Source organism: Ictidomys tridecemlineatus, chromosome 10 (assembly GCF_052094955.1).
Source record: "Ictidomys tridecemlineatus isolate mIctTri1 chromosome 10, mIctTri1.hap1, whole genome shotgun sequence".
In the NCBI taxonomy this organism is placed as follows: domain Eukaryota; kingdom Metazoa; phylum Chordata; class Mammalia; order Rodentia; family Sciuridae; genus Ictidomys; species Ictidomys tridecemlineatus.
The window spans coordinates 117,859,040-117,883,506 of record NC_135486.1 but is presented as its reverse complement, the minus strand read 5'-3'; the positions used below and the strand labels follow the sequence as shown (position 1 = coordinate 117,883,506).

Below are 24,467 nucleotides of genomic sequence, written 5' to 3'. Positions count from 1 at the left end.
TATTGCTTTCTTTACTACCACCTTGAGGGCACGGAGTAAGTCATCTTTGCGTCAACCACAGTTTCACTGCTAGAGGGTATTTAGCAGGTGCTCCGGCCACATGTGAGTTTGGTTATTTTGGATCAGCTAGGTTTAAAAAACTGATGTGTCACCTCCAATCCTATTGTTTCTAGATTCATCTTTTCTCTCCATGTGCTAGTTTGGCTCTTTCATTGGTCAGCCAGGCTGAAGCTCTTTCTGACTCAGTCACCAGCAAGAGAACAAATGCTTATCAAGCCATGACATTTGTCAATCAGGAAAGGGTGACAGTCTTACTAAGGCTTGGTCAAGTTCAGGGATTTCTGTGGAGCAGAGAAAAAGAAGTTTATTTAAAGGGCCAGGTGTGCATACCTGTAATCCTAGTGATGTGATGCCAGCTGCTGGGGAAGGAAGATTGAAAGTTCAAGGCCAGACTGGGCAATTTAGCAAGGCCCTTGTCTCAAAGAGTTGGAGATGAAGGTCAATGGTGGAATGCCTCTGGGTTCAATTCCCAGTGCCTGGAAGGGAGCAGAGGTTTTTCTAGAGGTGGGAAAAACAACCACTACAGCCTGCTTCCTGTGTCTCCTGAAACAGCTGCCACAGGACTCTTCACCTACTATAGGCATCAGTACATGCCTGCTTGCCTGCCCACGCATGGGCCAGGGCAAAAAGCCAAGACTTGCACTAAAGAGTCATCGTTTACCCACATATTCATTGTGCACCTACAGCATCTGTGGACGCAGTCTTTACAGTAACAGCATCTACTATTTTCAGAGATAGCTTCAAGGTCATTTTCTCTAGATTATGTTATCCTAGTACCTTGTATTTCCCTTAACCAAGCATTTGTCAAAAGGCATTTTATTTTATTCTTGTATTTGTACTTGTTAATGGACCTTTTTTATTCATTTGCGGTGCTGAGAATTGAACCCAGTGCCTCACACATGCTAGGCAAGCCCTCTGCCACTGAGTCACAACCCCAGCCCCTCAAAAGGTATTGTAAATACTTAATTTCTGGTCTACATGTTCTATTGAACCAGAAGCTCTTTGAAAACAAAACCACTATGTTCTCAGCATTAGGTACAGAGCCTTCCATAAATCAGGCAGCATTTAATCAACAATTGCTGAATTTCATACTTAAGACTGTACTTAAGTACAAGCAAGGTAGAACCCTAGGCTATCTGGGAAAGGCTGGAGTTTGAACTGGATGCTGGAAAAAGTAGTATATTTATCAGATGAAGAGATAAAGAGAATTGCAGGTGATGAACAGGTGTGTGCAAAGGCTGGAAGCCATGCAGTAGATAGGTGTGAAACTTCCTGTGGTTGGGGCACAGTCGTGTATCTGGGGAACAAGGACGCCAGACAGAAGAGGCAAGGCAGATGGTGCAGAGTCTTGGTTCCATTAAGGTCAAAGGGCATTAAATAATAGGTGAAACAGCAAGGCAGGAGGGTGGTGACCTCGAAATACCCTGGGGAGGCTGAGGACCACACCGGCAGTGCCTCGCACCTCGCCCTGTGCATAGCACGTGCACCAGGCTCGAAGTGCACACACGCCCGCGAAGGGGCCCAGGGGACTCCCGGGGCGCTCTAAAGGGACGCCCGGGGCGGGGCGCGCAGGCGCGCTGAGGCCTCAAGCCCCAGGGGGCGGGCGGGTGCGCGCGCTCCCTCGCGCACGCGCGCACGGAGGGGGCGACGGCCGCGGTGACGCTGAGGCGGCGGGCGGGCGGCGGCGCGTGATGCGCGCGATTCTCCGTGTCTTGGGAGCAGTGTCCTGGCCCCCGCCGTTCCTGCCGCCGCCATGTCGGGCCGGTCGGTCCGGGCCGAGACCCGCAGCCGGGCCAAGGACGACATCAAGAAGGTGATGGCGGCCATCGAGAAAGTGCGGAAATGGTGAGGGGCGGGAGCCAGCGGTTCTGGCGGGGAACTCGGGCCCAGACCCAGAGGAGCGCGGGACTGGCGGGCAGGGTGGGAGCTGAGCGGCCGGAGCTGGGGGAGGGGGGGCGTAGGAGAAGGCAGGAGGAGGGTGCGCTGGCGTCGGCGTGAGGTCAGAGGGCGCCCCGGACGCGGCCAATCAGCGGCTTCCTGGCTCGCGGGCCCGCCCACCGGTCGCGGGCGTCGGGAGGCGCTTCCGGCTTCCGGACGCGGAGTCCGGTGCTGCAGTGGGGCTTCGTTGCCTACTTGCCGCTTGTCCGGGGTGGAGAGCCGCGGTGGAGTGGCCCGCCGGGCTGCGCGCAGTGTTTGGGAAGCCGCCGGAGATTGCGAAGTTTCAGGGCAGATGGCGCACTGCAGGAGCTGACGCGGTCCTGAGGTGGAAGCCCTGTGCTCCCGAGACCCGGCTCCGAGTGGCTTGGAAACGGCTCTGACGTCGGCCGAGCGCCAGTCTTGTTATCGGGAGCTTCACCCGTGTTAGATTTCCAGTTCGAGGCCAGCCTGGGAACTTAGATTCTGCCTCGACAAACAAAAAGGGCTGGGGATGTCTCTCGGCGATTGAGCGCCCCTGGGTTCAGGCCCCCACCCTGAAGACAGGGCAGCGTTGGCTTTCTCCCCAGGAGCCTTCCAGCCGCTGAGATTTAGTGCAAATATGAAGCAATTCTTGGCTTCCTTGCCCGGGACGTGTGGCATACCTGTGATAGCAGCCGTTGGGGAGGCTGGAGGATCCCAAGTTCTAGGTCAGTGTGAGCAGTTTATCGAGACCTTGCCTCAAAATGTCAGAGAGGGGCTAGGGATGCAGCTCAGCGTTCAAGGTTCTGGGTTCAGTCTCTAGTAGAACCGCAGAAATAATTAAGTAATAATAGATCATGGCTTCCCTCTCCACATGGAATCCTCCTAGGTTTTGGTGAGACCTAAGAGCCCACGATTCTCTTCCTTGCCATCATTGTTCCAGCGGTCTATGCCATAGGGCTCTCCTCTCCCGCCTGGAACTCCACGCCTTCTCTGGTGGATCATCCTGCTGCTCCTCTTGCTCATCGTCCAGTTCGGTCGTGTTTGCTTAATTACATTTTACTCACTTCAAGTACTAGAGCGATTTTTTTAGAAATCTTTCCAGTCCTAGATGGATACAATCCTGTGTTTTGTTTCTTTTTATGTGGTGCTGACGATCGAACCCAGGGCTTCACGTGCTAGGCAAGCACTCTGCCACTGAGCTACAACCCAGTCTGGAGTAATCTTTTTAAAGTGTACTATAGCACCCTTCTGCTTCCAAAGTAATGCTTAGGGGCCTCTTATTTTATGATAAAGACCAAAAAAAGTACTGCCTCTTTCTTAGGATGCCGATACCATATTTCTGTTCCTGATGCTGGGTATCCTCCTCTCTCCTCCTTGCCTAATTAATTTCTGGCTCTGCTCCAAAGTTTATTTTTTAGGGTCAGCAACGTCCCCCCACCACCACATTTTTTTGTAAATTGGTGCATTATAGTTTTTTGGGGGGCGGGGGGGGGGTACTGGGAGTTGAACTCAGGAACACTCAAATCACTGAGCCACATTCCCAGCCCTATTTTTGTATTTTATTTAGATACAGGGTGTCACTGAGTTGCTTAGTGCCTTGATGTTTTTGACTGTTGCTTTGAACTTGAAATCCTCCTGTCTCAGCCTCCCAAGCTGCTGGGATTACAGGCTTGCACCACCACACCTGGCTGTGGTGATTTTTAACATATAAAAATGGTTATTTAGCCAGGCAGCATACACTTGCATAGTCCCAGCTACTAGGGAGGCTGAGGCAGGAGGATCTTTTAACCCCAGGTGTTTGGGGCTAGCCTGGGCAACATAGAAAGACTGCTTCAGAAAAGAAAGGGTCTGTAGGCCATGTGATGCATCCCTGGGCCCTACCACAGGCTTCTGGAGTGGGCTGTTGGGAAACTAACTCCAGTTTACTAAGTCTTCGTTTTTCTTTGTTATGTCACAGTCTCTCAAATTTTTGTGTCATTATTTGCTGAACAGAACAGCAGTTACTTTTATGGCTTTTTTGTAACTTCACATTAGACTTAAAACTTTCAGATGCAGTGGGACAAATCTGTTTCCTTAAGAGGCTGAGGCAGAAAGATCACAAGTTCCAGGCCAGCCTAGGCTTGCAGAAGTAATTCTAGAACAAGGGAGTGCCTTTATTACATTTCCTTTACGCACATGGGTTCACAATTCTTAAAGTATATTGAAGGTGCGAGTTCAGAACAGTGAATTTAGTTTAATCTGGACTACTTGTGAGACTTTAAATAATGACCTATGGAGTGACTGTGGGCAAGACAGTCGTTCCACCTTATGTCTTTGCTTACTTTGTGGGTATATAGCATCCACCTTATCAGAGAGGCTGAGAGGGTTTTCTATAGAGCTTTGATCCTCAAGGTGTATTTCTTCTTTATTTAACCTTTTTTCTTTTTTTTTTTTTTGTAGATGGACACAATACCTTTATTTATTTTTACATGCTACTGAGGATTGAACCCAGTGCCTCATATATGCAAGTCTTGCGCTCTACCACTGAGCCACGACCCCAGCCCCTAATCTTTTTTTTTTTTTTTAATATTTACTTTTTGGTTGTAGTTGGACACAGTACTTTATGTGGTGCTGAGGATCAAACCCAGGGCCTCACATGTGCTAGGCAAGCGCTCTATTGCTGAACCACAATCCCAGCCCTTTATATAGTCTTGACAACCCAGAATGGGAAGGGATCCTCCCATTTCCACTGTCGTTGCTCCCTCTCACCTCCTACCCTTGAAGTAGGAGTGTCTTGTGATTGTTTATCCCTTGGAGGGACTTCTGAATGGAAGACAGAGAAGAGGAACAGTGTGGGATTAACCTAGAGAGATTTGAAGAGATGATTTCTAAAATTATCAGCCTTCTTTTAAAATTTTTTTTTAATATTTATTTTTTAGTTGTAGTTGGACACAATACCTTTATTTCACTTATTTATTTTTATGTGGTGCTGAGGATCGAACCCAGGGTTTTGCACATGCAAGGCGAGCGCTTTACCGCTGAGCCCCAGCCCCTTAAAATTTTTAATTAAAAAAAATCTGTCCTAGCTACCCACAGTGGCACATGCCTATATTCAGTACGCTCAGGAGGTGGAGGCAGGAAGATTGTAAGTTGGAGGCCAACCTCAGCAATTTAGTGAAACCGTGTCTAAAGAAATAAAAAGGGGGCTAGGGTTATGGCTCAGTGGTAGAGTGCTTGCCTAGCATGTGTGAGGCGCTGGATTAGATCCTCAGCACCACATTAAAAGAAAAAAAAAGGTATTGTATCCAACTACAACTAAAAAAAAATATTAAAACTAAAAAAGTCCGGGTATGGTGGTGCGGGCATGTAATCCCAGCAGCTCGGGAGACTGAGACAGGAAAATCATGAGTTCAAAACCAGCCTCAGCACCAGTGAGGTGCTAAGCAACTCAGTAGACCTGGTCTCTAAATAAAATACAAAATAGGGCTGGGGATGTGGCTCCGTGGCCAAGTGCTCCTGTTCAATCCCCAGTACTCAAAAAAATAAAATGAAATAGGGTTGTGGCTCAGTTGGTAGAGTGCTTGCCTCACATGCACAAGTCCCTGGGTTCAATCCCCCAGCAACACCAAAATATAAAAAGGGCTGAGGATGTAGCTGAGTGGTAAAGTGCCCCCTAGGTTTACTCCTCTGTACTGCAAAAAAAAACCAAATAAATAAAAGTGTGTGTGGGCAGATTTCTTAACCTGATATTTAACCTCTGAAACGATGTCAGGTTACCTTTAGCCCTATCATCCATACTTGAGTAATTGATGATTTCTTATACCCCAAACACAGCTTCGGTTATAATTTGACAAGAAATTTTGAAGGCATTTCAGAGTGAAGGAATAATCTGCTGAGAAATAAAAAAAGCACAAGTTAATGAACAGAAAATCTGTTTATTGTTTTAGTAGTTATAAGAAATGTCTTTCTTGTAGGGAGAAAAAATGGGTGACTGTGGGTGACACATCCCTTAGGATATTTAAGTGGGTTCCTGTGACAGACAGCAAGGAGGTAAGTGTGGAAGAAAATCAAAACAACAAAAAAGGTACCCATTCTTTCTTTGATTACATCTTATTTATAAACAAACTTACTTGCACAAAATTGAGTTGAAGATGATACTTCAGGTACTCTTTGTCATTGGTCCATGCAAGGCCACTAGTATTTTCTGCCTTTGTTCACTTCCTATGATCCATTTGACGTTTCCAGGTCTTGACAGACTGCTCCCAGGCCTGCTTCCCATGTTTGTAAGTATAGTTGTATGGACCCACAACTGTGCCAGTGACTTATTTTATTCCTTATTGTTCGTAGGTGGTTTTGAGCCACAGTGGCATAGCTGTATAGTTGCTGTAAGACCTGACGGCTCATAAAACCTAAAATGTTTATTCTCTGACCCTTGGAGGTTTGGCTCAGTGGTATAGTACATGCCTAGCATGCTTAAGGCCGTGGCCTCCTTTCCTAGCATCACAAGAAAACCAAAAAAGTGTACTGACTGATGCTTTTATCTGATTGGCTACTGATTGCAGTATGTGTATTATATGTATAAATACATACCTTTTTGATTCTGATAAATGCCTTATTCATCATCCCTCTGTTGATTTGGATACCTATAAATTATTGAAAAATACATAACATTGTTTACATGTATATTGTTTTTAAAACATCCATCTGTTTACATCTGTAAACCATTTTTCCTTCTCTTTCATTCAGCTGTGATCTCAAGAACTTGCCACATATCTGTAAATGTGGAGACTCTTGTATTGTGTCCTCTTATGTGCAGTGATCACAGCTGCACATTCCCTGCATCACAAACACCCACATTACCTCCAAACTTTTTTCCCCTAAATGTTTTTTTTTTTTTTAATTTCGAATGTAAAACAGAGAGAAGGGGCTGGGAATGTAGCTCAGTGGGTAGAGTGCTTGTCTGGCCTGCATGAAGTCCTGGGTTCCATCCCTAGCACTGAAAACATACACACACATAGGAAAGTACAGTTGTATAGTCTAATAAATAAATACAAAACTAATATTCTTGTAAAAACTACCCAGGTCAAAAATAGAGTATTACCTAGGCTGGGTGCACACCTGTAATCCCAGTGGCTTGGGAGGCTGAGGCAGGAGGATCACAAATTCAAAGCCAACCTCAGCAGTTTAGCAAAGCTCTAAGTAACTTAGTGAGATCCTATCTCTAAATAAAAATACAAGAAAGGGCCTGAGGATATGGCTCAGCAGTTAAGCGTTCCTACGTTCAATCCCTGGTACCAAAAATAAATATGTAATAAAAATAATAAGTAATAAAAAGGGCTGGGAGTGTTGCTCAACAATAAAGTGCTCCTTGGTTTAGTTCCAAAAAGGAAAAAAAAGGAGTGGGGATGTAGTTCAGTGGTTCTGTCCCCAGTATTACCAAAAACAAAAGAAAACACTGCCAACTCTTTTTAGCAGCATCCTTCCTACCCTCTAGAGGAAATCAGTCTCCTGCTTTGGCTTTTCTTTGCACTTCTCTAGTCATTTACAAATGTTTTTTCCTTTTTTGGGCAGGGATGCAGGGGTGAGTTAGTACTGAGAGTTAAACCCAGAGATGCTCTACCTCTGAGCTGTGTCTATCCATTTCTTTTATTCTTTTGATACCTGGGATTGAACCCAGGGGCACTCTACCACTGAGCCACATCCCCAGCCCTATTTTGTATTTTATTTAGAGACAGAGTCTCACTGAGTTGCTTAGTAGCTCACTTTTGCTGAGGCTGGCTTTAAACTCAGGATCCTCTTGTCTCAGCCTCCCCAACTGCTGGGATTACAGGCCTGTGCCACTGTACCCAGCTTTTTTTTTTTTTTTTTAAGTTGTTATATATATATTTAAGTTGTTGATAGATCTTTATTTTATTTATATATGGTACTGAGAATTGAATCCAGTGCCTCACACATGCCAGGCAAGTGTGCTATGCTCAGCCCCAGCCCCACCCAGCTTTATTTTTTTTAAGAGTAGGCTCATCTCTAACTTGCTTCTGTCTTGGCCTCCTGAGTATCTGGGACTGTGGGCATGTGCTGCACCTAGTGGAAGTATTCAATTTAAGTATGGACAAAATAATCGATCTTTGTAATTGATACTTTTAAATTAAGTCTTAACAAGTCTTTGCTACCTCTGAGGCCACAGAGATATTCTTCCTTATAATCTTCTGTAAGTTAATTGTTTTGTTCCCATTTATGACACATCCAGAACTGATGTTTACGCCTGTGTGGAGGAGAGGCTCCATAGAGGCTTGATATCACTTTTCCATGTGGATACACTTTTCCCCATTTAATAGGAGGAGGTGCTGTTTCCCCTCATCCCCCATCCTCAGGCATATTTAGAATGTGGCCAAGCCCTCTGCTCAATTCTGAAAGTCCTGTAGAGTGAAGCATTAACCGCCCTCTGAGATGCCAGCAGTGCCCTCTGAGGACTGTTGGTTGGGTTTTCAGGTGTACTAGTGTGCTGGTGTTGATGTGTTTTAAAATCTTTTAGATAATTTAGTTATTTTGCCTTTTTTACTCTATATCCATCTTTTCATTTTTTTCCCACAATACACTCTCTCGCTTCTAAAATCTTTTAACAATTAGTTTTTGTTAGTAATTTCTTTGGTTTGTTTTCTGTTTTATTAGTTTTTGTCATTGTTGTTATTTTCTTTTTTGTTTTATTGGGTTTACTCTTCTGTTCTTTTTCTTGCCTATTTTATTGAGTATATAACTCCTTTTAAGTAGCTTTTTTTGTTGTTGTTTTGGTTTTTTTTTTTTTTTTTTGTACACTTCACCCCAGCCCTTTTTTATTTTTTATTTTGAGACAGGATCTCACTAAGTTGCTAAGGCAGGCCTCAAACTTGTGGTCATCTGCCTCAGTAGCTGGGATTATGGGTATGTGCCCCTGTGCCCAGCTTCATTGCTTTAAAAGAAGAAAATACGGCTGGGGTTGTGACTCAGTGGTAGAGCACTTGCCTAGCACTTGTGAGGCTCTGGGTTTGAGCCTCAGTACCACGTAAAAATAAATACCATTGAGTCTATCTACAACTAAAAAAATATTTAATAAAAAAATATACATTCAGATTAAGATGTTGTATTTCTGTAATTTCTTAGCTATGTGTAATGAAATTGAAATAAAAAGTTCCAATAATATCAAATATTATGAAAAACTTAGGAATGAATTTGAAAAAAGGATCCTACAGCCAGCCCTGTGCAGCAAAGAGTACAAAACCTTGCTGAGAGAAGTTAATGGAGATGTGGGTCTTTACTGTGTTCATAGGTCAGATCCTCCACATTCTTAAAATGTTAGTCTTTCCCCCAAGTGATTTAACTTAACCAAGTCTAAATTCTTTGTCTTTTGAAGCTTATAAGAAATCTGGTTGTAAAATTTGTGTTTAACTACAGAGATTTTCAATAGCCAAAATAAATTAAACAGCAAATTTGGCAAGGTCATACAACCTAACTCTAAGACTTAATACAAAGCTACAGTAATAGGGTGGTGTGGTATTGGCAAAAAGGTAGATGCAGGTCTATAGAATTTTAAGAATCTAGAAATAGACTCTAGAAATTATATTGTACCTGATCACTTTATTTTTGAAAAAAAGGTAAAAAGGAAGTTTAGTGTGGGAGGCATACTTTTTCAACATGTTGTCTGGTGCACTTGGATCTGTTTTTAAAATATTGCCTTTCCTCATACCATATATCAGAATTAACTCATGATGGATCCTAGGCCTAAATGTAAAAGCTAAAAATGGAGGACTCCTAGAAGAAAAGAGGAAATCATCTTAATTGCCATTGCATTTGATAGAGATTTCTTACATGACACAAAAAGTATGAACTATAAATGGTCAATCCATTGTACTTCATCAAAACTAAGCCACTTTGCTTTTTAAAAGTTAAAAAACAAAAACATGGGCTGGGATCATGGCTCAGTAGAGCACTTGCCTTATACAGTGGGTTCAGCTTTAAGCACCGCATATAAATAAATGAATAAAATAAAGATCCATTAACAAATTTAAAAAAATTGAAAAAAACCCCTAAACATTCCACTTCTTTAGTTGTCTCCCACAAAATTTGACGGATATGCATATCAAAATGGCATTGACAGGGTCATTCAGTGGTTTTTCCTAAGTCCCGTTTTATTGTTAGAGACAGATCTTGCTGGATTGTCCAGCTTCATTTCTCTCTTGCTGTGATACGTCTTTCAAGAGTTTTGTCAAGCTGACCAAAGTGACGCACACCTGCAATTTCAGGAACCCTGGTGGGAGGCTGAGGCAGGAGGATTGCAATTCAAGGTTACTGTCAGCAACTTAGTAAGACCATATCTCAAAGGATAAAAATGTGCTGGGGATATAGCTCACTGATGAAGTGCCCCTGGGTTTAATCCCCAGTACCAAAAAAGAAAGAAAAGAGTAGTAGGGTCTCACTAAAATTCTGAGGCTGATCTGGAACTTGCCATCCACCTGCCTCTTCCTCTGGAGTCACTGGAATTACAGGTATGTGCCACCGCAACTATTTCTTAACCTCTCTCCTGTTTCATCTCTTGTTTTTTCCTAACACATTCTGAGTTTCTGTGGAGCCAGTTTTCACTCATTAGGCTTTTCTCTAGTTGTATCTATTTCTTTCTTTTTTCCTTTTTTTTTTTTTTTTTTTTTTAGTTGTAGTTGGACACAACACCTTTATTTTATTTACTTATTTTTATGCAGGGCCTTGCGTGGGCTAGGTAAGTGCTCTACTGCTCAGCTCCAGCCCCAGTTGTATCTATTTCTGCTTACACTCACTTTATTTTTGACAATTACATTCTTTTTTTCTTTTTCCAATTTCTTTTTTTTTTTTTTTTTTTGCAGGGGGATGGTACCAGGGATTGGATTCCGGGGCACTCAACCACTGAGCCACATCCCCAGCCCTATTTTGTATTTTATTTAGAGACAGGGTCTCACTGAGTTGCTTAGTGCCCTGCTGTTGCTGAGACTGGCTTTGAACTCAGGATCCTCCTGTGTCAGCCTCCCTAGCCTCTGAGATTACAGAAGTGCTGACAATTACACTCTTTACTGCCAGATTTCCTGTTTGCCGTGTCACCCGTACCTTCCCCAGAGGATTTACTGTTTAACTTGGTCCTTCTGCCCCGTTAGTCTGCTTAGGCTCTAGGCTGTGATTTGTTCTTTTATGGCTTCATGGTCCTCCAGAAGGAGGGGGCTGGTACTGGTTATTTTTGGGGGGCTGGTACTGGTTATTGAACTCAGGGGCACTTGACCACTGAGCCATGTGCCTAGCCCTTTTTTATATTTTATTAGAGACAGGGTCTCACTGAATTGCTTGGGGCCTCTCTAAATTGCTGAGGCTGGCTTTCAACTCTCGATTCTCCTGCCTCAGCCTCCTGAGCTGCTGGGATTACAGGTGTGGACCACCAGGCCCGACCATACCTAGAATTTTTGCTGTGCACTTACTTACTTTTTGTTGCCCTGGGACTCTCTCCGCTGCTCTAAGGAGTAAAATGTGATTGTGGAAGGATGGAAATCTAGGCCTAGTTCCCCTCCTCTAAGTGAACATAGGGGAGGGGCTTGCCTCAGGCCAGCCTTCCCCCTTGCCCTCTGCCTTCTTCTGCCCAGGATCCTCCAGTATCAGTCCTAGGTGCTCTTCCAGGAAGGTCCAAGGCCACACCCAGCCTTGATTGCAATGACATTCTTACCCCAAGGCCAAAGTTCGGGACGCAGTGATGCAGGTGGGGGCCAACTCCCCCTTGTTCCTCTCACAGACTCTGCCACCTGGTCCCACTTGGCAGCCCAGCTCAGACGGTCCACCCCTTGGTGAGTGCAGAGCTAAGCATCACAGCCAGCAGGAGAGAGAGGAGAGGTTGATCTCTTGTGACAAGGCAAGGAAAGAGATGTGCATAATTCCCAAAACTGAGCAAACAAAGCATGGAGTTTTTACTGGGGAAACACTATCCGCTCCTGTAGGAAATCCTTGTCAGTTGTTGCAGGCCGTGGGGGTGGGGCTTATTCTTGAGCATGTGCACTTGGACATCAAGCTTCTCTGTATATCTCATGTTCAAAAAATGGTAGATGGGAATTTCTTTGGATAGATAACATAGGCTTATAATAAGCAGAGTTTACTCTAAGTCACCCAAAAGGGAGTGATTGCAGTTTGAGCTGGTTCCATTGTAAATTTCTCTAGAGAGCCTTAAGTGAAACAAAAACAACTTTAGATGTGCCAAAATAGTCATTTACAGGGACCGCAGCTTCTTCCTGAAGGCTTAGGTGGTTGTGCCTGACTGTACATTCTCACAGTGCTTATGCTGATTGTTAAGCTGGGCTCTGGGGTTCAGCAGCTGGTCTTCCCTCCTGTGGTCCATGGTGGTGTGCCATCTCCTGGCATTGACCTATATTAGACTAGGGAAAATAGGAAGGATGACGATCATGTTGGTCAAGGAAAAAAATGTAAAGGAGACCAAGCAATGGGCCTCTGCTGAAGGAGAGTCAGTTGGTATAAACTCCTAGAGGTCAAGTTAGCTGCATATATTTATGTTTATAAGCTTTCATATTTGCAAGATATTTGTCCCTTTGATCCAAAAGTTTTTTTAAAGTATTTTTTATTATTAGTTGTTCAAAACTTTACATAGCTCTTGACATATCATATTTCATACATTTGATTCAAGTGGGTTATGAACCACCATTTTTACCCCCTATACAGATTGCCAAATCACATCAGTTACACATCCACATTTTTACATACTGCCATACTAGTGTCTGTTGTATTCTGTTGCCTTTCCTATCCTCTACTATCCCCCTCCCTTCCTCTCCCATCTTCTCTTTCTACCCCATCTACTGTAATTCATTTCTTTCTCTTGTTTTTTTTCCCTTTCCCCTCACTTCCTCTTATATGTAATTTTGTATAACAATGAGGATCTCCTTCCATTTCGATGCAATTTCCCTTCTCTCTCCCTTTCCCTCCCATCTCTCATCCCTGTTTAATGTTAATCATCTTCTCATGCTCTTCCTCCCTGCTCTGTTTTTAGTTGCCCTCCTTATATCAAAGAAGACATTTGGCATTTGTTTTTTAGGAATTGGCTAGCTTCACTTAGCATAATCTGCTCTAATGCCATCCATTTCCCCGCAAATGCCATGATTTTGTCATTTTTTAGTGCTGAGTAATACTCCATTGTGTATAAATGCCACATTTTTTTTAATCCATTCATCTATTGAAGGGCATCTAGATTGATTCCACAGTCTAGCTATTGTGAATTGTGCTGCTATGAACATCGATGTAGCCGTATCCCTATAGTACGCTCTTTTAAGGTCTTTAAGGAATAGTCTGAGAAGGGGAATAGCTGGGTCAAATGGTAGTTCCATTCCCAGCTTTCCAAGGAATCTCCAAACTGCTTTCCAAATTGGCTGCACCAATTTGCAGTCCCACCAGCAATTTAAAAGTGTACCCTTTTCCCCACATCATCGCCAGCACTTGTTGTTGTTTGACTTCATAGTGGCTATCAATCTTACTGGAGTGAGATGGAATCTTAGGGTGGTTTGGATTTGCATTTCTCTGACTGCTAGAGATGATGAGCATTTTTTCATGTACTTGTTGATTGTATGTCCTCCTCTGAGAAGTGTCTATTCAGGTCCTTGGCCCATTTATTGATTGGGTTATTTGTTTTCTTATTGTTTAATTTTTTGAGTTCTTTCTATACTCTGGATATTAGGGCTCTATCTGAAGTGTGAGGAGTAAAAATTTGTTCCCAGGATGTAGGCTCCCTATTTACCTCTCTTATTGTTTCTCTTGCTGAGAAAAAACTTTTTAGTTTGAGTAAGTCCCATTTGTTGATTCTTGTTTTTAACTCTTGTGCTATGTGTGTCCTATTAAGGAATTTGGAGCCCGACCCCACATTATGTAGATTGGAGCCAACTATTTCTTCTATCAGATGCAGAGTCTCTGTTTTGATATCAAGCTCCTTGAACCATTTTGAGTTAACTTTTGTGCATGGCGAGAGAAAGGGATTCAGATTCATTTTGTTGCATATGGATTTCCAGTTTTCCTAGCACCATTTGTTGAAGATACTATCCTTCCTTCATTGCATGCTTTTGCCCCTTTGTCAAATATAAGATAGTTGTAATTTTGTGGATTGGTCTCTGTGTCCTCTATTCTGTACCATTGGTTTGCCCGTCTGTTTTCGTACCAGTACCATGCTGTTTTTTTACTATTGCTCTGTAGTATAGTTTGAAGTCCGGTATCACTATACCGCCTGATTCACTCTTCCTGCTTAGAATTGCTTTTGCTATTCTGGGTCTTTTATTTTTCCATATGAATTTCATGATTGCTTTATCTGTTTCTACAAGAAATGCCGTTGGGATTTTGATTGGCATTGCATTAAACCTATAGAGAACTTTTGGTAATATCACCATTTTGATGATGTTAGTTCTGCCTATCCATGAACAGGGTATATTTTTCCATCTTCTAAGATCTTCTAATTCTCTCTTTAGGGTTCTGTAGTTTTCATTGTATAAATCTTTCACCTCTTTTGTTAGGTTGATTCCCAAGTATTTTATTTTTTTTGAGGATATTGTGAATGGGGTGGTTGTCCTCATTTCCATTTCAGAAGATTTGTCGCTGATATACAGGAATGCCTTTGATTTATGCGTGTTGATTATATCCTGCCACTTTGCTGAATTCATTTATTAGCTCTAGTAATTTCTTTGTAGACCCTTTTAGGGGGTCTGCTGGGTACAGAATCGTGTCATCCGCAAATAGTGATAATTTAAGTTCTTCTTTTCCTATTTTTATGCCTTTAATTTCTTTTGTCGGTCTAATTGCTCTGGCCAGTGTTTCAAGAACTATGTTGAACAGAAGTGGTGAGAGAGGGCATCCCTGTCTTGTTCCAGATTTTAGAGGGAATGCCTTCAATTTTTCTCTGTTCAGAATGATGCTAGCCTGAGGCTTTGCATAGATAGCTTTTACAATATTGAGGTATGTTCCTGTTATCCCTAGTTTTTCTAGTGTTTTGAACATAAAGGGATGCTGAACTTTGTCGAATGCTTTTTCTGAATCTATCAAGATGATCATATGGTTCTTATCTTTAAGTCTATTGATGTGGTGAAAAACATTTATTGATTTTCGTATATTGAACCAGCCTTGCATCCCAGGGATGAATCCTATTTGATCATGATGCATGATTTTTTTTTTTTTAAAGAGAGAGAGAGAGAGAGAGAATTTTTAATTTTTTTTTTTTTTTTTTTTTTTTTTAGTTCTCGGCAGACACAACATCTTTGTTGGTATGTGGTGCTGAAGATTAAACCCGGGCCGCACGCATGCCAGACGAGCGCGCTATCGCCTGAGCCACATTCCCAGCCCCATGATGCATGATCTTTTTGATATGTTTCTGTATCTGATTTGCCAGAATTTTATTGAGGATTTTTGCATCTATGTTCATTAGAGATATTGGTCTGTAGTTTTCTTTCTTTGAAGTATCTTTGTCTGGTTTAGGAATCAGGGTGATGTTGGCCTCATAGAATGAATTTCGAAGTTCTCCCTCTTTTTCTATTTCCTGAAATAGCTTGAAAAGTATTGGTATTAGTTCTTTTTTTTTTAAATTTTAATATTTATTTTTTAGTTTTTGGCGGACACATCTTTGTTTGTATGTGGTGCTGAGGATCGAACCCGAGCCGCACGCATGCCAGGCGAGCGCGCTACTGCTTGAGCCACATCCCCAGCCCGGTATTAGTTCTTCTTTAAAGGTTTTGTAAAACTCTGCTGTATACCCATCTGGTCCTGGGTTTTTCTTAGTTGGTAGTCTTTTGATGGCTTCTTCTATTTCCTCAATTGATATTGGTCTATTTAGGTTGGGTATCTTCCTGACTCAATCTGGGCAGATCATATGTCTTAAGAAATTTATTGATGCCTTCACTATCTTCTATTTTATTGGAGTATAAGGATTCAGAATAATTTCTAATTATCTTCTGTATTTCTGTAGTGTCTGTTGTGATATTGCCTTTTTCATCCCATATGCTAGTAATTTGAGTTCTCTCTCTTCTTCTCTTCGTTAGCATGGCTAAGGATCTTCCAATCTTATTTATTTTTCAAAGAACCAACTTTTAGTTTTGTCAATTTTTTCAATTGTTTCTTTTGTTTCAATTTCATTGATTTCAGCTCTGATTTTAATTATTTCTTGTCTTCTACTACTTTTGCTGTTGTTCTGCTTTTCTTTTTCTAGGGTTTTGAGATGAAGAGTGAGATCATTTATTTGTTGTTTTTTTTCTTTTTTTTAAGGAATGAACTCCAAGCAATGAATTTTCCTCTTAGAACTGCTTTCATTGTCTCCCATAGATTCCAATATGTTGTGTCTGTGTTTTCATTTATCTCTAAGAATTTTTAAATTTCCTCCTTGATGTCTTCTCTAACCCATTGATCATTCAGTAACATACTGTTCATTCTCCAAGTGATGCAAGATTTTTCCTTCCTTCTTTTATCATTGATTTCCAGTTTCATTCCATTATGATCAGATAGGATGCATGGTATTATCTCCACTCCTTTATAATTTCTAAGAGTTGCCCTGTGACATAATATATGGTCTATTTTTGAGAAAAAGGATCCATGTGCTGCTGAGAAAAAAGTGTAACTGCTTGATGCTGAGTGGTATATTCTATATATGTCAATTAAGTCTAGGTTATTAATTGTATTATTGAGTTCTATAGTTTCTTTTTTCAACTTTTGTTTGGAAGATCTGTCCAGAGGTGAGAGAGATGTGTTGAAGTCTCCCATAATTATTGTATTGTGGTCTATTTGACTCTTGAACTTGAGAAGAGTTTGTTTGATGAACATAGCTGCACCATTGTTTGGGGCATATATATTTATGATTGTTATGTCTTGTTGGTTTATGGTTTCCTTGAGCAGTATGTAGTGTCCTTCTTTATCCCTTTTGATTAACTTTGGCTTGAAGTCTATTTTATTTGATATGAGTATGGACACTCCCGCTTGCTTCCGAGATCCATATGAGTGATATGATTTTTCCCAACCTTTCACCTTCGGTCTATTTATTTATTTTTCAGTTTTCAGTAGACACAACATCTTTGTTTGTATGTGGTGCTGAGGATCGAAACCGGGCCGCATGCATGCCAGGCGAGTGCACTACCGCTTGAGCCACATCCCCAGCCCTGATCCATAAATTTTATCTCTGGGAACTTATCTTTGGGAGCTAATCATGAAGTGTTCGTGGTCATTTTTTTCTTTTTGTAGTACTGGGAATTGAACCCAGGAAGACTCTACCACTGCTGAGCTATATCTCTAAGCTATATCCCCACCTTTTTTTTTTTTTTTTTTTTTAATCTTTGAGATAGGATCTCAAGTTGCTGAGGCTGGCCTTGAACCTGTAGTCCTGCCTCAGCCTCCCAATTAGCTGGGATTACAGGTGTGCAACACCGTACCCAGCTTTATAGTTACTAATATAGCATTGCAAGTTGCATTATTTATAACATTTAAAGATCATATTGTAGAAAACTCAGTAAGTTTTTCTGCACTGAATCTTATAAAGCCTTATAATTGTTAAGAAGATGTTATAAAAGGTTACTTAGTGACCTAGGGAAATGTATAGTGAGTGGGGGAAGATAAGCCTGTTCTAATTCTATACTATGCTCCTTTTTCATACAAATGTATGGGTTGTCTCTCATCATGGAGGTGATTTTCTCTATTTTCATGATTTAACGGAGTGAATACATAATGTATGTGAACACAGAATCATTAAAATAAAGATAAACGAAAGAACAAAAAAAACTATGGTAAAGCCAAATGTTGCTGTGGGTGTTAGTGTACCAATATGTCCCCACATGCTCCTGTTTTATTTTTTTGTTTGTTTATTTTATGGTGCTGAGGATTGAACCCAGGGCCTCCGAGCTCGATAAGGGTTCTACACTCAAAGCCTGCCTCATCCTTTTAGAAGGTGGAGCAATAAAATGTGGGATACACACCTGTAATCCCACTGATTTGGGAGGCTTGAGAGTCAGGAGGGTCACAAATTCAAAGCCAGCTTGGGCAATTTAGTGAGTCCCTGTCTCAAAATCAGATAAAAAGTGCTGGGTTTGTAACTCATTTATAGTGTACTTGCCAAGTATGCTTGAGGCCCTGGGTTTAATCCCCAGCACCAAAGATCAAAATATAAATGAAAAATTTGATTTAAAAAATGTAAAACCAAGGCTGGGGTTGTGGCTCAGAGGTAGAGCATGTGTGAGACCATGGGTTCGGTCCTCAGCACCACATAAAAATAAAATAAATATTGTGTCTACCTATAACTAAAAAATCAATATTTAAATTTAAAAAAAATGTAAAACCAGCTGGGTGCACACCTGTAAACCCAGCAACTCTGGAGGCTGAGGCAGAAGGATTGCAAGTATGAGACTAGCCTCAACAACTTTGTGAGATTTTGCCTCAAAATAAAATAAAAAGGACTGGGATGTAACTCAGTGGTAAAGTACCCCCGGATTCAATCTTCAGTACTCTTCCAGCCTCCAAAAAGGTGCGAACTGGTAGACTTGAGACTTACCCAGACTTAAGCTTTGGGCTTTTAGAATGCTTTCACTTGCAGGGGCTGGGGTTGTGGCTCAGTGGAAGAGCACTTGCCCAACACATGCGGGGCACTTGGTTTGATCCTCAGCACCACATAAAAATGAAGATATTGTATCCAGCTACAACTAAAACAAAGTATTAAAAAAAAAAAGAATGCTTTCACTTGCAAATGCTTAGATTGATTAGTTTGTTCACCCTCGGCTTTTTCTCCTATGCTAGCACTTACCTAGCCTGCTTGAAGGAAATATAAAGGCAGGCTGGGGTGATCATGTTGAATAGACGAGGATGATCAGTTAGCAACAGAGCCACCAGGGACCCCTGTCCTGTGCTGTCAGTGTTGCATATATAGTGACCCCTCTTGTACTTCCAGAGGTTCATTCTCCTCTTACCTTTTTTCCTTCTGTGCTACTAAAACGGGAATCTATTCAAAGGACTGTTTTGTGTTTCTCATCCATCACACCAGGAAGGGTTGGGTGAAGCAGCTTTTTTGTTTTTTAGTACTGGAGATTGGGCCCAGAGGTGCTTTACCACTGAGCCACATCTCTAGCTCTTTTGTATTCTTTATTTAGAGACAGGGCCTTGCTAAGTTGCTGAGGCTGGCTTTGAACTTGACATCCTCCTGCCTCTGCCTCCTGAGTTGCTGGGATTACAGGTGTGTGTCACCACACTGGGCTGGGTGGAACATCTTGATCAGGGCAGGAGAAGAGAACCACAGGGAGCTCCAGGAGAGGAAGAAGTGACTGCCTCTCATTTTGGTTCAGCTTACTCATGCTAGAAGGCTCGCCTCACAGATGGAGATGCTGAGGCTCAAGGAGAGGCCTTGCCCTGGCTTCCGTTATCCCAGCCTCCTTGGTTCTCGCCCACCCAGTTATTTCTCTTCAGTCCTAATCCTGACCTCTGGGGACTCCCAGATAGCACCTTTGCCTCTCCACAGGTCTCTGGTTTAGCTCCTTCATATTTTTATTTTTTCTTTTGTAGAAAGAAAAGTCAAAGTCGAACAGTTCGACAGCTCGGGAACCTAATGGTTTTCCCTCTGATGCCTCAGCCAACTCCTCTCTCCTCCTTGAGTTCCAAGGTGAGTTGCCTCTGTGTGTCTTCTTTGTAGGAAATAGAGAACCGAGGTGAACTCACAGGAGTAAGAGGAGGAGCTCTGAGAAGAGCAGTGGTGGGTTTGCCTCAGTCTTCCTTGAGATCACACCTAGCCCTGCAGGGCAGAGATGGGCAGCTGGCACATGAGAGCCAAGGTTAGGGGTCTAAAGCTACACAACTAATAGCTGACAGACTCCCGTCAGGGCCTGTTTTTCTGGGTCAATGTATTTTTTTAAAGAAGTAGAATTTTCTTTTTTTTTTTACTTTTTGGGAGCTACATCCCTAGCCCTAGGGCGTGTGTTTTACTGTGGTGCCTTAGCATAGATCACCAAAGCCAGCCCTACCCGGGCTGACCTGCAGCCATGTCCTCACCTTCTCATCCCTTGACACCTATAGGGCAGTCATTGTTGACAGAACCCTTTCACTTTTTCATCTTTTTTCCTTCTATCAGCCTGTGATCTAGACCAGACAGTTGTTATCATCCCTATTTAAGGAAACTGATGCTCAGAGATGAGAGCCTGTTGACTCTCATGGGGACAGAGCTTCAGTCTTTTTATGATAAACACCACTTCTGTTTTAGCATGAGACATAGCGGTCTCTATAGGTATGAAGACAAGGGTGGGCTTAGGACTTTGCCTTCAAAACTAGACCTGGCACCAGCCCGGCCTGCAGTTTCCCCTCCCACCCTCCCTCACCTGACCAAAGTCAGAGTAAACAAGGAGGAGAATGCAGGCAAGGGGCCTCCAGCTCTAGGTGGAGTTCAGTAACTATAAAGCCTTGGGAGACAGGGGTTCCATTCCTTGGTCTGGCCATCTCTGTGGGCTGCAGGGTGTACAGGGACCAACAGCAGCATCGAAAGAGGGTGGAGATTTCCCCCGAGGGAGCCGGGGAACCAGGGAGAGGAAGGCATGGCACACACAGCACCTGGCACAGGTGCCATGAGCAGAACCGCTCTTCGGTCAGCAGTAGCTAGGTGGAGCCAAGGGTGAGAGTGGAGGAAGAACAGGCATCAAGGCCAGAGAGCAGAAAGGACTTTGGAGGTTGGGATAGGACTGTCTTACATCTGGTCTAAGAAGCAGTGGAGCATGAAATCATTCTTTAGGCAGCTGGGACCCATCCAAGGGTTTGGAAAGATCATGTAGACAGTGGTGTGAATGTGTAAGACCAATGGCAGGACAGGTATGTGGCTGTCACAGAAAGCCATGTCAGAGGTATTGAGCCCTGAAAAGAGCAGCAGAAAAGGAAGGGGTAAGCACAGGTGACCTCTGAGAAGAGATGACATCTGGTTTGGTGACTGGCTGCAGGAGGGGCGGGGAGGGGAGCTGTGGACACCCAGGGTTTTAAATTAGATGGTGGTTCACAGTGTTCAGACAAAGCTCCTCGGTAGTGGCTCCTCATTCCTGGGGCAACCAGGTAGCTGAAGGGCCTGAGTGACCACCTCCAGATGCCACCCAAGAGTGCCAGACAAGATCGTATCATTTTCTGTGTAGTGTGAAAAATTGGGAAGCACTGACCACTGGTGTAGCTCTGCCCTCTGTTCTTTGTCAGTGAGAAAATGCCAGGTCCAAGTTGTAAGTGGTATCAGTAAGGAAGCCAGCCATTAAATGAGCATAACTTGACCTTCCCAAAGTGTAAATCCTTCTTGAAGTTAAAGATTTTTGCTGCATCTGATGCTTATGATAATAGGTTATGAAACAGAAAACACGTTAATCAACTTAAACGGCAGATAATTTGCTGTGCATAGAAACCCACGTGGGTCCACCTTTTCAGGGGGTGTCTTTAGCAGTGCTCATTGTACCCATGGTGTCCATGGCTGCTCATGGAGATGCCAGGTCCTAAGCTCTGAACTGAGCTCCTCTTGAGGAAAATGCCCACCTCAGTTGTTGCCTTTGCTGATTGATTTTCAGATGAAAACAGCAACCAGAGTTCTGTGTCTGACGTCTGTCAGCTCAAGGTGGACAGCAGCACTAGCTCGAGCCCAAGTCCCCAGCAGAGTGAGTCCCTAAGTCCAGCACACACCTCCGACTTCCGCACTGATGACTCCCAGCCCCCTACTCTGGGCCAGGAGATCCTCGAGGGTGAGTTGGGGTGACCCAGGATGAGTATCAGGAGGGTCTTTACCTCTGGACTTGACATTTCTCTTCTTTGGATTAGAGGTTAAAGAAATCCAGTGCAGGGTGCACACCTGTAATCCAGCCACTCAAGAGATTGAGGCGGGAGGATTGAAAATTTCAATGCCTGGTACTGTTGGGAGAAAAAAAAAAAAAATAGGGCTGGGGATATGGCTCAGTGGTTGAGTGCCCCTGAGTTCAATCCCTGGTACAAAAAAAAAAAAAAGAGTGTGAACCTCAGAGCCTGGCAACATCCAGCTATTTGGTAACCACTCAGGATATTTTGAGGAATAACTGTATTTTATCCCTTCACAAACTGAATAGAATAGGAAGTACAGTTGCATGCTGGGCTCTGTGTAATGGGCTTTTGGCATTTGATTCCTGGCATGATCCTCTCAAGAACCTTACAAGATAGAAGCTACTGTCTCCATTTCAGTTGAGGAAGGTGGAGACTTAGGTTAAAATCTGTGTCCAGGAGCACAGAGATAGTAACTGGAGGAACTGGATGTTTAGGTCCTTCCAATGTCAGAGTTCCTGCTCTTTGCCCTGTGTCCTGCTAACAAGATGCAAGCACCTGTGCATGTCTTTGGCCCCCATCAGCTTCTGCTATTCTGTGACCCCTTAACATCAGGCCTCAGAATGGAGTTTCTCCCTCTGTGGAAAGTGCCAAGTGCAGCTAAGACTCAACTGTACTTCCTCCTGCCTTGTACCTTCTGTCTAACCCCAAGGCAGCCCTCATAGGACCAGGAGGCTGAGTTAGGATGGCGACGTTGCAGCTGGCGAGTGGCAGGATGAACTACTGTGTGGGTTGCAGGTGTCCAAGGGGGGCCTAGGCTCCCCAGCCAGCACTGGTGGTGGCCCTCTATGATATAGCCATACTTTACTACCCTCAGTGGCTGCCCCCTCCCCCTAGACCTGGCCCAGTGAGACCTTGCACATTTGCTTCCCGGCTGGTGTTTTCTTCCCCCCTCTCTACCTATATCATAGGAAATCCCCTGCCAGCTTGAGGCTGAGATACCCCCTTGAGCTCTCTTGCCCTCGGGCTGACCTTGATGTTCTTTCAGAGCCCTCCCTGCCTGCCTCCGAAGTTGCTGATGAACCTCCCACCCTCACGAAGGAAGAGCCGGTCCCACTAGAGACACAGGTGAGGTGTCCCTTTGGCTTTTCATATTTCTAAGGGAAAAAATAAAGACAGCCGGACAGCGGCTGGGTTGCTAGCTTGGCAAATGCTATGGAAGGGCCAAAGGCAGCCAGGGAGCTGGTGTCTCCAGTAGTAAGGCAGGGCAAGAGGCGAGTCATCTGCCAGGAGGTCAAGGTGAGTGTTGGGGTTGTAATGCAGGTTTATGGGCAGGTTTGATGAGAGGGATGGCCCTGTCACTTGGTATTCTTGCTGCTCCTAGATTGCAGAGGAAGAGGAAGACTCAGGTGCCCCGCCCCTGAAACGCTTCTGTGTGGACCAACCCCCAGTGCCGCAGACAGCATCCGAAAGCTAGCACTGTCCCAGAGCCCTCGCCTCCTGGCCCCTGCCTCTATTTATTGCATTCTGGTTCTGGCCATGCCGTGTTGCTGGGGTAAGGGCAAGCACCGGGGTCCAGAGTCTGCACTTGGGAGCCTTCTGGGCTGGACTTGGGATTGGAGCATCATCTTCCCGTCCCTGGCACCTATGTCTGTTTGCTCTGAGAAGAGGAGCACTCATGTCGTTTTGCACCCCGAGTAAGCTGGAGCATCAGCCATCCCAAGGTTCATCTGTCACCTCCAGGAAGCATTCTCTGCTCCAGAACCTCTGGACTGAGCTGCTGCGCTTCTTTGAAGAGAAAGAGATGTGAAGGCACCCCCTGGAGAGAAGAGTGCCTAAGGTTACTTGAACTTGAATGGAGACTATAGATTCATGGACTTTCCCACAGGGCTAGGGCCCTGTAGGCTGCTGTTGGAGAAGGACTGGGTAGAGACACGAGAGGGCAGGAAGGAGGGGCAGAAAGTCCATATACATTTCCTGCCTCTCCTGGGCTCTCTAGCTGCTGACAGTCCTGTGCCCCTCCAGAACCGCCCTCTTCCCCAAACACACACACGCGCACGCGCGCACACCAATGCACACATGCACACAGCTTTCTCTGTACCTGTCCATTTTGTTCCAGCTTCCCCTGCCTCCTGCCACACTTTACCTAGCAGGGATCTGAGGTCTGACAGCAGTACCCACCCCCACAGTACTTCAGCTCACACTTTCTAGGAAGTCCCCTTTTCTTTGAAATCTGCATGTTTAATTGAACTTTGTGATTTTATTTTTTGTTTCAAAAAAGTTTAAGAAAATGAAAATGGGCAACAGCAAGTGAAGACATATTTTAGCACTGAATAGAATATTTTTAAAATTAAACTATTTGAAATACGTCTTGTTTGAATCTGTGCTCGTTCTTGTAGGTTGTGGGGGCAGGGCTGGTAGCATGGCGGCCAGGTGCTGGGCTAGCCCTGTTGGTGTCTTGCTTCCAGGGTGCACTTTCTGAGAGAATCCTCAGAGTTGGCATGGAGTGGGAATTGTACCTTTTTCCTTGTGCACAGGGAATACAACTAGTGGGTGTGTTTTCCACAGCCACATGTACGTAGGAGGGATTTGTGAATTTGTTATTTTACTTTTTTAATTGTAAGATAGCTATGCACAGTGGTGCACACCTGTAATCCCAGTGATTTGGGAGGCTAAGGAGGAAGATCATAGGTTCAAAGCCAGCCTCAACAACTCAGCAAGGCCCTAAGTTACTTAGTGAGACC

The 24,467-nt window shown here is 43.8% G+C and overlaps 1 protein-coding gene and 1 non-coding gene across 4 annotated transcripts; both read left to right on the top strand.

Annotated features, from left to right (window-relative positions):
* Positions 1-1,678: 1,678 nt before the first annotated feature.
* Positions 1,679-24,092, top strand: Bcl7b (BAF chromatin remodeling complex subunit BCL7B). 3 transcript variants are annotated; one of them, XM_078023898.1, is made up of 6 exons: positions 1,679-1,873; positions 5,913-5,988; positions 19,486-19,582; positions 21,504-21,674; positions 22,772-22,851; positions 23,108-24,092. In XM_078023898.1, exons 1-6 carry the CDS (start codon positions 1,752-1,754, stop codon positions 23,198-23,200), a joined length of 639 nt encoding a protein of 212 aa, XP_077880024.1. In that variant the 5' UTR covers positions 1,679-1,751; the 3' UTR covers positions 23,201-24,092. The 3 variants fall into 3 exon arrangements, with proteins under 3 accessions (XP_077880024.1, XP_005328577.1, XP_040132604.1); XM_005328520.5 differs by having other exon boundaries at positions 1,682-1,905; XM_040276670.2 differs by lacking the exon at positions 5,913-5,988 and having other exon boundaries at positions 1,682-1,873.
* Positions 5,494-5,566, top strand: Trnav-cac (transfer RNA valine (anticodon CAC)). Its single transcript has one exon. It is a non-coding gene; the product is annotated as a tRNA-Val (tRNA).
* Positions 24,093-24,467: the final 375 nt, after the last annotated feature.